Raw genomic sequence first — 12,633 nt, 5'->3', positions numbered from 1 at the left:
GTACTGTTGATAGCACCTACGCCCACTGAATATTTATGTAACAACGCCTGAGAGCTATACTTTTCATAACATTGCATGACTTATTAATGATTACTGTGCAAAACAGTATAGAAAGAGAGACAAACAGACAGGCTTTGAACAGACACACTGAACACAAATGAAAACAAAGCCCTTTTCAATATGGACCTTGGGGGTTTGTCTTGACTCGTCTGTTCTGCAGTCAAGATGACTAATGCATGACAAAACCATTACAGCTTGTACACATTTCTGTGGCTGTGCAGCCATGTGTGTCCTTTCCCAAGTGACATCATAGAAAATGGCCAAAGGGAACTGTGACCAGCTGCATTCTACCATTTGTCTAACCTAACCACACAGACAAACAGCTGCATCACAGCATAACACTGCATTGATGTAACTGGAATACAGAGAAAAACACCCTCTTTAGTACAATACAGTTAAATAGACGCACCTACACTCATTAAATACACTATTTAAAGCAGAAAGTATGTGGAGAGGCTTTGTGTTTGATACTGTTAGTCTAGATCCATTATCATAGGTGGAATGTGGTTTGGCACACCTGCTCTTGGCAGGAGCAAGGGGAAAGTCATAGCATACTACTACTGTCACAGCACACATTCTTGTTGGACATAATAGTTTGATATAAATATCTTGTTGGACATAATAGTTTGATATAAATATCTTGTTGGACATAATAGTTTGATATAAATATATTGTTGGACATAATAGTTTGATATAAATATCTTGTTGGACATAATAGTTGGATATAAATATCTTGTTGGACATAATAGTTTGATATAAATATATTGTTGGAAGTACAGTAACAGTTTATTAAACATATCTTGTTGGATATAACAGCTTAATATAAATATCTTGTTGGACAAAATAGTTGGATATACATATCATAAATTGGGCAGATACTCAATTAAAAATGTTTTATTGTTAATCCACATAATACCTTAACAAACCATCAGTGATGGAAACAGTAATCAAAAAGTAAAGATAATTACTGAGTAAATGACTGAGTAAAGACAGAGTAAAGACTGAGTAAAGACTGAGTAAATGACTGTGTAAAGACTGAGTAAAGACTGAGTAAATGACTGAGTAAATGACTGAGTAAATGACTGATTGAAGACTGAGTAAAGACTGAGTAAATGACTGAGTAAAGACTGAGTAAATGACTGAGTAAAGACTGAGTAAAGACTGAGTAAATACTGAGTAAATAACTGAGTAAAGACTGAGAAAATGACTGAGTAAAGACTGAGAAAATGACTGATTAAATGACTGATTAAATGACTGAGTAAATACTAAGTAATGACTGAGTAAAGACTGAGTAAAGACCGAGTAAATGACTGAGTAAATACTAAGTAAAGACTGAGTAAAGACTGAGTAAATGACTGAGTAAAGACTGAGTAAATGATGGAGTAAAGACTGAGTAAAGACTGAGTAAAAACTGACTAAATAACTGAGTAAATTACTGAGTAATGACTGAGTAAAGACTGAGTAATGACTGAGTAAATGACTGAGTAAAGACTGAGTAAAGACTGAGTAAATGACTGAGTAAATGACTGAGTAAAGACTGAGTAAAGACTGAGTAAAGACTGAGTAAATGACTGAGTAAATGATGGAGTAAAGACTGAGTAATGACTGAGTAAAGACAGTAAATGACTGAGTAAATGACTGAGTAAAGACAGTAAATGACTGAGTAAATGACTGAGTAAAGACTGAGTAATGACTGAGTAAAGACTAAGTAAATGACTGAGTAAATGACTGAGTAAAGACAGTAAATGACTGAGTAAATGACTGAGTAAATGACTGAGTAAAGACTGAGTAAAGACTGAGTAAATGACTGAGTAAATGACTGAGTAAATGACTGAGTAAATGACTGAGTAAAGACAGTACATTTTCTGAGTAAAGACTGAGTAAATGACTGAGTAAAGGCTGAGTAAATGACTGAGTAAATGACTGAGTAAAGACAGTAAATGACTGAGTAAATGACTGAGTAAAGACTGAGTAAATGACTGAGTAAAGACTGAGTAATGACTGAGTAAAGACTGAGTAATGACTGATTAAATGACTGAGTAAAGACAGTAAATGACTGAGTAAATGACTGAGTAAAGACAGTAAATGACTGAGTAAATGACTGAGTAAAGACTGAGTAATGACTGAGTAAAGACTAAGTAAATGACTGAGTAAATGACTGAGTAAAGACAGTAAATGACTGAGTAAATGACTGAGTAAAGACTGAGTAAATGACTGAGTAAAGACTGAGTAATGACTGAGTAAAGACTGAGTAATGACTGAGTAAAGACAGTAAATGACTGATTAAATGACTGAGTAAAGACAGTAAATGACTGAGTAAATGACTGAGTAAAGACAGTAAATGACTGAGTAAATGACTGAGTAAAGACTGAGTAATGACTGAGTAAAGACTAAGTAAATGACTGAGGTAAATGACTGAGTAAAGACAGTAAATGACTGAGTAAATGACTGAGTAAAGACTGAGTAATGACTGAGTAAAGACTGAGTAAATGACTGAGTAAATGACTGAGTAAAGACAGTAAATGACTGAGTAAATGACTGAGTAAAGACTGAGTAAAGACTTAGTAAAGACTGATTAAAGACTGAGTAAAGACTGAGTAAATGACTGAGTAAAGACTGAGTAATGACTGAGTAAATGACTGTGTAAAGAAAATGACTCAAGTGAAAGTTAAAGTCACCTAGTAAAATACAACTTGAGTAAAAGTCTAAAAGTATCTGGCTTCAAATGTACTTAAGTACAGTGGTGGAAAAGTAGTACATTGTCATACCTGAGTAAAAGTAAAAAGTACAAGTAAATTCTATACATCAAATTCCTCATATTAAGCAAGCCAGGGTAACACTCCAACACTCAGACTTAATTTACAAGCACAGTATTTGTGTTCAGTGAGTCCACCAGATCAGAGGCAGTAGCAATGGCAACGTGTTATATTGCTGTCCTGCCTGAGCATTCAAAATGTAACGAGCACTTTTGTGAGTCTGGGGAAATGTAAGTGATTAAAAAGTGATTTATTATTTTCTCTAGGAATGTAGTTGTCAGCGTGTGTAAAAGAGGCGAAGTCAGGTGCAGGAGAGTAGTGTGATGTAAACAGGCGCACTTTATTAAAGTTCCAAAACGAGAGCACAACAAATCAAATGCGCTCAAAAACACGGAACATAACAAAGTAAAGCACGTAAAAAGACACCACAGCAACATGAAACAATTACACACAAAACATGATGGGAAACAGAGGGTCAAATACAAGTAGCTTCATTGGGGAAATGAAAACCAGGTGTGTATGGAAACAAGACAAGACAAATGGATATATGAAAAATGGAGCGGCGATGGCTAGAATGCCGGTGACGTCGATCGCCGAACGCCGCCCGAACAAGGAGAGGAGCCGACTTCAGCGGAAGTCGTGACAGTAGTGAAGTAAAAGTAAAAGTAATTGAAAATGTAAATAGTGAAGTAAAGTACAAATACCCCCAAAAACGACTTAAGTACTTTGAAGTATTTTTACTTAGTTAAGAAACAACTTTCTTCTGTGGGAATGTCAGTAGTTCAGCATAATGTTTCCTACTGGTTTTCTCATGGTTTTATTTAAAGTCATGTTCTCAAATGGTTCCAATAACATTAAGAAACAGAAACACAAGTTCCCATGTGGTTCTATTTAATGTCAGTTTTACTATATTCTGGTTAAATTCTCAAAAATGGTGACTTAAGCGAACTTCTCAGAACTTTCAGAGAATGTATGGTTCTCTTTTATTTCAGTTCTTGGCAATATTCTGGGAATGTTCAAAATAATTGAACTGTGCCACAGGTTGGTGGCACCTTAATAGTGGAGAACGGCCTTGTGGTAATAACTGGAGCAGAATCAGTGGAATGGTATCAAATACATCCAAATCAAATCAAATCAAATGTTATTTGTCACATGCGCTGAATACAACAGGTGTAGACCTTACAGTGAAATGCTACCAAGCCCTTATCCAAACAATGCAGTTTTAAGAGAATACCTAAAAAAAGTAAGAGATAAGAAAAACAAATATTTAAAGAGCAGCAGTAAATAACAATAGCGGGGCTATATACAGGGGAGTACTGGTACAGAGTCAATGTGAAGACTATATACAGGGGGTACTGGTACAGAGTCAATGTGGAGGTTATATACAGGGGAGTACTGGTACAGAGTCAATGTGGAGACTATATACAGGGGAGTACTGGTACAGAGTCAATGTGAAGACTATATACAGGGGGGTACTGGTACAGAGTCAATGTGGAGGCTATATACAGGGGGGTACCGGTACAGAGTCAATGTGGAGGCTATATACAGGGGGTACTGGTACAGAGTCAATGTGGAGGCTATATACAGGGGGTACTGGTACAGAGTCAATGTGGAGGCTATATACAGGGAGTACTGGTACAGAGTCAATGTGGAGACTATATACAGGGGGTACTGGTACAGAGTCAATGTGGAGGTTATATACAGGGAGTACTGGTACAGAGTCAATGTGGAGACTATATACAGGGGGTACTGGTACAGAGTCAATGTGGAGACTATATACAGGGGGTACTGGTACAGAGTCAATGTGGAGGCTATATACAGGGAGTACTGGTACAGAGTCAATGTGGAGACTATATACAGGGGGTACTGGTACAGAGTCAATGTGGAGACTATATACAGGGAGTACTGGTACAGAGTCAATGTGGAGGCTATATACAGGGGGGTACTGGTACAGAGTCAATGTGGAGACTATATACAGGGGGGTACTGGTACAGAGTCAATGTGGAGACTATATACAGGGGGTACTGGTACAGAGTCAATGTGGAGGCTATATACAGGGGGGTACTGGTACAGAGTCAATGTGGAGACTATATACAGGGGGGGTACTGGTACAGAGTCAATGTGGAGACTATATACAGGGGGTACTGGTACAGAGTCAATGCGGAGACTATATACAGGGGGGTACTGGTACAGAGTCAATGTGGAGACTATATACAGGGGGGTACTGGTACAGAGTCAATGCGGAGACTATATACAGGGGGGTACTGGTACAGAGTCATTGTGCTGGGGCATCGGTGTCGAGGTAATTGAGGTAATATGTACATGTAGGTATAGTTATTAATTTCTATCGCCGCTAACCATATATAAAAAGTAATTCACAAAAGTTGAATAACAATGATCTGTTTATAACGCATACATATGCATTTCACGAAAAGCCTTCAAGGATAACCAAAAAAGAAACGCAAACAATCATTCCCGTTAAAACAAAAACGCTCAAAGATATTTACCCTGTAAATCGTATAGGATGTTATCTTAAAGCCTGTTGATAAGCAGCAATTCAATGTAGACGCCACGCACACTGATTATGGTAGATATACCTCTCACCAGGTGCAGGGCTCAACCACAACAGGGCCTGTATTCACAAGGAGTCTGTTGTAGGAGTGTTGATCTAGGATCAGTTTTGGCTTTCAGATCACAACGAATACGATCATATGTACCAGGGGGACCTGATCCTAGATCAGCACTCCTACTCAGAGATGCTTTGTGAATACAGGCCCTGATCAGAACAGGATAGAATAGCTTTACAGAGACCATTGTTAACTCATTTGTGTAGCTGATAAAGTAGTACAGTCAAACCAGCATGTACACTGAGTGTACAAAACATTATGATCACCTGCACTTTCCACCTGCTCCTTCCACCAGTTCTTTCCAGGTGAGGAAAAAGTGGGGGGGGGGGACTCAATATTAGGAAGGTGTTCTTAATATTTTGTACACTCGGTGTACACTTCCCACTGATTATTTAACAAATATCAGCACATGAGAAAGTCAAGTGAGAGGCCAATATCTAAGCAGCCTGTGACATCATGACAAAACAAACAAAGAGCCATGGTCTTGAATGTGGTGAGGTCATGTGATAAGCTGCTCTTTGAGTACCAGGATGACATGAGCACCATGACATTTAACCTGTGATATGATATCGTGTTCACTCTGACAGTGCAGTCTTATTTACTGTCAGCCATGGACACCAAATGAAGTCTGTTTTTACTGATCATAAATAGGGAAAAGGAAGGAAAGAGGGATACCTAGTCAGTTGCACAACTGAATGCATTCAAACCAAAATGTGTCTTCCGCATTTAACCCAATCCCTCTGAATCAGATGGTAGTTTAATGGGTTTCCTTTCTATATGAGGAAACCAAAAGGAGACAGACTTTAGACTATACATTGTCTCCTCTCACAGTTCTGTTTCCTTCTCGCCACTGTCACCTGCCAGGCAGTATTCATCGTCTGTGGTTGTGTCAGAGTCCATGTCAAAGGCTGAGTCTGAGTCGGACTCCTCGAAGGCAGCCAGGCTGGAGACGTAGCCCCTGGAGGGTAAGCGCCCCCTGGGGGACAGACTGTCCTGTGACACCCTGCAGTCTGTGGGGGAGGGGGAGGCAGAGGAGGAGGAGCTGGTGGGGCGAGATATGCGTCTGGAGGCTGGGGACCAGAGAGGGTACGGAGGGGTGGTTGCAGGACGCTCTGTATCCCACAGGAAGTGAGAGGTCTCCAGGCTGCCGGGATTCCACATGCGGCCGGTGGTGGTGGAGGTGGTGGTCGGAGATGGGCAAGTGACCTCTGAACCCCAGGATACATTTCTGGGTAAGGATTTGGATCTAGACTTGCGTGGATCTGTAAAGTTAGCTGTGATTGTTTTACGCTCATTTTTGGAGTTCTGGTCACTAATGACGGACCAGTTATTTACAGCTTGGCTGTCACCTGTGGTTTTTACAGCTTGGCTGTCACCTGTGGTTTTTACAGCTTGGCTGTCACCAGTGGTTTTTACAGCTTGGCTGTCACCAGTGGTTGTGTGTGTGTCCCACATTGGTTTTATCCAATCACCTTTGACCCTTTGGTCATCCCAAGTCATGACTTCTTCTCCAAAGGTCAGAGCGGGGTCAGTGAGGTAACTGACACTGCTGATCCTGGGGCCAGTGGAGATGCGTCCAGGACCAGAAGGTCGGCTGGAGAGCACAGAGCTCACAGAGAAGGAACGTCCGGCCTCTAGCCCATATTTGAGATCAGCACAGGAGGAGAAGGAGGCCATACATCCCTCACTGCCACGCTGGCCCACCCTGGAACCAAACCCTCCTTCCCCTGGCTCACAGAGAAAGGTAGTCTTCTTCGTCTGAGGAAGCCTGGGGCTGAGTAACACGTTGTTGTTCTTGGAGTCCTCGTGGTTGAAATGGAAGACATTGTCGTTCTTGGAGTCCTCATGGCTGAAGTGGAAGACGGAGAAAGTGTTCCTGGGGCTGCCTGAGGAGGATATGTAGGCAGGGAGGCTTGCAGAGTGGCTGGGGTCCCAGGGTTGATGCCTAATGGGGCTGAAGTCTCTCTGAGGAGGTTGCTTTCTGGCTCTACTGATCCTCTCCTCTTTGTAAGCTTCAAACTGTCGCCTGGTTGGGCTGATCTCTCGACGAGAAGGTTGGTTTCTGGGTAGAGTGAAGCTTTTATCGTTGTAAGCATCAAATTGAGGAAGGTCCATAACATGAGGCTGGTCTCTGTTTCTAGCCTCTTTGTTGTCTTTTAAACCCTGTGAGTGTTCACGTCTAACATTTTCCTTAGTCATATCTGATGTGCGCTCACTGCCAGCCCAGAAAGAGGTTGAAGGTTTGAGAAAGCCATCATTCTCCCTCCATCTGTCCTTTTTGTCCTCCTCTGCTTGATCGCTAGATTCGCTACAGTCAGTGCCATCACTAATGTCACCTGCTCTGCTGACAGAGGGAGGCTGGGGTGTCCTCTCCCTCTTCTCGTCATCCAGACGGTTGACTCTGAAAGTCTGCTGGAGTCGACTCAGCACCAGGTCCATTTTGTTCCTTCCCTTCTGTCCCTTCTCTGCACTCTTAAGGAAACTTTCCATTTTACACACAACCTTCTCAGTGTCTAATGCTCCACTTTCATTGGAGTTTTGGTGTGATTGACAGCTGGGACTTCCTATCACCTGGCTGTGTTGTGACAATTGTGATAGGTCAGAGGTGAGACGGGAGAGTTCATTTGACTTGATATCTGTGATGACTCGTGTGTCTGGAGTGTGTTGAGGAAAACAGGGCTGTGCAAGTCTAATACTGTCCAATATGGTGGAGGAATCGATCTCAGAAATCCGATATACAAGTGTCTCAACATCGTCTTCACTGGTCTGTTTGGAGTTGTTGATGACACTATCTGTTTCCAAGGCAACAACCTTTGAACTGTCCCGTGACCCAGTCCTGCGATGGCTGTAGAAGGGGTAGCATTGGGGTGAGGTAGAGGGTGAAAGAGGTGTTTGGGGTGAGGTAGAGGGTGAGAGAGGTGTTTGGGGTGAGGTAGAGGGTGAAAGAGGGGTTTGGGGTGAGGTAGAGAGTGAGAGAGGGGTTTGTGGTGAGGTAGAGGGTGAGAGAGGGGTTTGTGGTGAGGTTGTGTGTGTGAACTCACCCAGGGTTGTGCGTGAATACTTGAGGGTGGTGTAGGGCAGGGAGCTAAACCAAGGCTTGTAAAAGCTCCCAAAATCAGGAAGGGAGAGAGGGGCAGACGCCTTCCTCTGTGGTCCTAGTGCGGTCGAGTCTGTTCCCGTGTGGTCGAATGTGAACCGTGAAGTGTGGTCGCTAACACGCTCTGAGAGAGCTCGCGCTCCCTCCTTCACCGTTGTATCAGGCATTATGGATAAATGATGCATTGAGTCTCCCCTCCAGGCTTGTAGTTTGGTGGTCCTGGGGGTTTGGGGAGACAGAAGTGACATAGCCCAGGTGGGGCTCCCCAATCTCAGGGAGGTGAAGATGGCGGGACACCCTACACTACGGAGGGGTCTGGTTGGGGCCGTAGAGCTGGTCAGGTCAGCTGGGCTCTGACGTGAATGAGACCTTGACAGCCTCCTACTGGTTTCCTCAGAGCGTTGTCGCTCCAGAGACTCCTGCCGTGCTCTATGTGCTGTTACCCTCTCTTCCACCGGGTACTGGTGTTTCTTAGGGGAGCGGGCCAGGCTGCCTGTGAACGTCCTCTCCCCAATAGGTGGTGCGCTGAGTGGGGAGAGGGGAGGAGTAAAGGGGTCCTGGGTGGTGGTCATACTCAGGGGTATGGTGGTGTAGCTGGTTGGGGACAACGGTTGGGTGTAGGGGGTAGGGTTACTGGGGACGTAGCTGGTGTTAAGTGTTAGTGGTTGGGGGATTGTGGTAGGGGTGTAGGCGGTTTTAGGGGACTGCAGTTGTGATGGGGCGGTGTGGGTGTTTTGCACTGTGTTATTGGTGTTATTGATGCTGCTTTGGGGATTAACACTAGTGATATCATTGGTGCTACAGGGTCCTGTGTTATTGTTGCTAGAAGTGCTGGAGAGGCTGGATGTGTGGTTGTTGTTGTTGTGGTTGATAGTGGTGGTGGTAGTGGGACTGAGGAGGGGGGAACTGGGATTAGACACACTGTCCTCTAGACTGGTGTATTGTCTCCGGCTAGTAGACCTCAGTGTGGATCCTCTGGGAAGAGGCTGACTCCTTAGAGAATCCAGGTGGCCATATTGGGATGGTGGAGAGGAAGACAGATGAAAGGTGGTTCCACCTGATCTCTCTAAGCGGGGACTTCTCTCTACACCACTAAACAACAGAGTCTGCTTACTGGGGAAGGTTTTGTTGGGATACACACTGGAAGTCTGGGGAAGGTTGGTGCGGGGTGTGCCCTCTGTGTTTTGGTAATTGGGCGAGGTTGAAAATAGGTGTGTCCTGTGTGTGTCTGCTTCTCTGTGATTGGAAGTTGGTAAGGGGAGGGGCCTTGACCTCTCTGTTGTCCTGTAAGTGGGGGAATCTGAGTAGGGGAGGGACTTAGACCTCTCTCTGTCTCTGTCATTGGATGAGGTTAAGGAAAGGTGCGCCCTAATTGTCTTTGATGCTCTGTCATTGTTTACAGTTGGAGAGAGATGTGGACTTGAAGTCTCTCCATCCCTGTGATTGGTTGGAGAGGAGATAGAGGGAGCGTTGGTCTCTGAGCGGGTGGAGCTAGCTATAGTGTTGAGCCTCCTCAGGTAGAGAAGGTGGCTACTGGTTGTTAGTTTGGAACTCAGCAGTGACGGCTGGTCTCCTTGACGACCAGCCTGTGACACTCCCCTGTGTACATTCAGGTTTGGAGAGAATGGAGAGGTGGGAGTAACAGGGAAGACAACTCCACCCTCTACCCCTCTGTTGTCCAGCCTCCCCCAACTCACACCCAGAGAGACAGAATTAGAAACTGGGGCCTTTGTTGGGTGGTCTAGTTTGTGGCTGGGGGTGCTCCCCTCAAACCAGCCCCCCACTGTGCTTCCGCTGCTACCCAGAGTTGAAGCCCTCTCATGGGCTTGAGATCCGAGGGTCAACCCCCTCTCCCCAACACGTTGGTTCTTGGTCTCCAAAAATGGTTGTTGTTGCTGTTGTACTACAGAGTCAGTCCCGAGAGAGTTGTGCAGCTTCAAAAACGTTCCCCCCTCGCCCACATCCAGTCCACTCCCTTGGGGTTCCTGTCCGGGCTCGCTGGTTGCCGTGCCAACCACACCATCGTCGGTGCAGGCGACACCCCGCTTGTTCCTGCGTATTCGGACACTCCAGTGCGGGGCGAGAGCTGACGCCAGCGTGGAGGACAACATGTCTGCCTTGGAGTCCTCTTCCTCTTTAACAGGAAGTGGCGTCACTTTCTCTTCCTCTGAAGGGTGATTGGCTGGTTCTATGACATAATCTCTCTCCACCTGTCGAGAAAGTTCAATGTTCAAATCAGATTATGCTGATATCAACAATTCGGGACATATCTGTTAAGCTTTAAACTTACATCAAAGGGTGCACTATCTCAATCTACCATTGAACTGATTTTTCAGTTTACCTATTTTGCTTTTAGTCCAAAAGATATGCAACTTCAGAAATGTCCATTGTCCTAGTTTAAACTGCAGCATGTAATGGTGTTCATGTGTTAACACTGGCTCGTCACTCCATGCTTACTGAGGCTATGTGGGTTGAGAGTTAGATGCTATCTGGGCTGAGAGGTAGAGGCTATCTGGGCTGAGAGGTAGAGGCTAACTGGGCTGAGAGTTAGATGCTATCTGGGCTGAGGGGTAGAGGCTATCTGGGCTGAGCGGTAGAGGCTATCTGGGCTGAGAGGTAGAGGCTATCTGGGCTGAGAGGTAGAGGCTATCTGGGCTGAGAGGTAGAGGCTATCTGGGCTGAGAGGTAGAGGCTATCTGGGCTGAGAGGTAGAGGCTATCTGGGCTGAGAGGTAGAGGCTAACTGGGCTGAGGGTTAGATGCTATCTGGGCTGAGGGGTAGAGGCTATCTGGGCTGAGAAGTAGAGGCTATCTGGGCTGAGAGGTAGAGGCTATCTGGGCTGAGGGGTAGAGGCTATCTGGGCTGAGGGGTAGAGGCTATCTGGGCTGAGAGGTAGATGCTATCTGGGCTGAGAGTTAGATGCTATCTGGGCTGAGAGGTAGAAGCTATCTGGGCTGAGAGGTAAATGCTATCTGGGCTGAGGGGTAGAGGCTATCTGGGCTGAGAGGTAGAGGCTAACTGGGCTGAGAGGTAGAGGCTATCTGGGCTGAGCGGTAGATGCTATCTGGGCTGAGTGGTAGAGGCTATCTGGGCTGAGAGGTAGAGGCTATCTGGGCTGAGAGGTAAATGCTATCTGGGCTGAGGGGTAGAGGCTATCTGGGCTGAGAGGTAGAGGCTATCTGGGCTGAGGGGTAGAGGCTATCTGGGCTGAGCAGTAGATGCTATCTGGGCTGAGCGGTAGATGCTATCTGGGCTGAGAAGTAGAGGCTATCTGGGCTGAGGGGTAGAGGCTATCTGGGCTGAGGGGTAGAGGCTATCTGGGCTGAGAGGTAGAGGCTATCTGGGCTGAGGGGTAGAGGCTAACTGGGCTGAGAGGTAGAGGCTATCTGGGCTGAGGGGTAGAGGCTATCTGGGCTGAGAGATAGAGGCTATCTGGGCTGAGAGGTAAATGCTATTTGGGCTGAGAGATAGAGGCTATCTGGGCTGAGAGGTAAATGCTATTTGGGCTGAGAGATAGAGGCTATCTGGGCTGAGAGGTAAATGCTATTTGGGCTGAGAGATAGAGGCTATCTGGGCTGAGAGGTAAATGCTATTTGGGCTGAGAGATAGAGGCTATCTGGGCTGAGAGGTAGAGGCTATCTGGGCTGAGAGGTAGAGGCTATCTGGGCTGAGAGGTGGAGGCTATCTGGGCTGAGAGGTAGAGGCTATCTGGGCTGAGAGGTAGAGGCTATCTGGGCTGAGAGGTAGAGGCTATCTGGGCTGAGAGGTAGAGGCTATCTGGGCTGAGTGGTAGAGGCTATCTGGGCTGAGAGGTAGAGGCTATCTGGGCTGAGAGGTGGAGGCTATCTGGGCTGAGAGGTAGAGGCTATCTGGGCTGAGGGGTAGAGGCTATCTGGGCTGAGAGGTAGAGGCTATCTGGGCTGAGGGGTAAATGCTATTTGGGCTGAGAGGTAAATGCTATCTGGGCTGAGTGGTAGAGGCTATCTGGGCTGAGAGGTAGAGGCTATCTGGGCTGAGAGGTAGAGGGTATCTGGGCTGAGAGGTAGAGGCTATCTGGGCTGAGAGGTGGAGGCTAACTGGGCTGAGAGGTAGA

At 45.6% G+C, this 12,633-nt stretch overlaps 1 protein-coding gene across 1 annotated transcript in view; it reads right to left on the bottom strand.

Annotated features, from left to right (window-relative positions):
- Positions 1-5,200: 5,200 nt before the first annotated feature.
- Positions 5,201-12,633, bottom strand: part of LOC115195380 (flocculation protein FLO11-like) — a 12,875-nt gene continuing 5,442 nt past the window's right edge. The window contains exon 3 of the mRNA XM_029755183.1: positions 5,201-10,750. Within this exon, the coding sequence (XP_029611043.1) occupies positions 6,269-10,651 (4,383 nt within the window). The 5' untranslated portion in view covers positions 10,652-10,750 and the 3' untranslated portion in view covers positions 5,201-6,268. The remainder of the gene's footprint in view (positions 10,751-12,633) is intronic.

Source organism: Salmo trutta, chromosome 6 (assembly GCF_901001165.1).
Source record: "Salmo trutta chromosome 6, fSalTru1.1, whole genome shotgun sequence".
Classification (NCBI taxonomy): domain Eukaryota; kingdom Metazoa; phylum Chordata; class Actinopteri; order Salmoniformes; family Salmonidae; genus Salmo; species Salmo trutta.
Note: the sequence above shows the minus strand (reverse complement) of the source record. Positions and strands in the feature narration are given on the sequence as shown.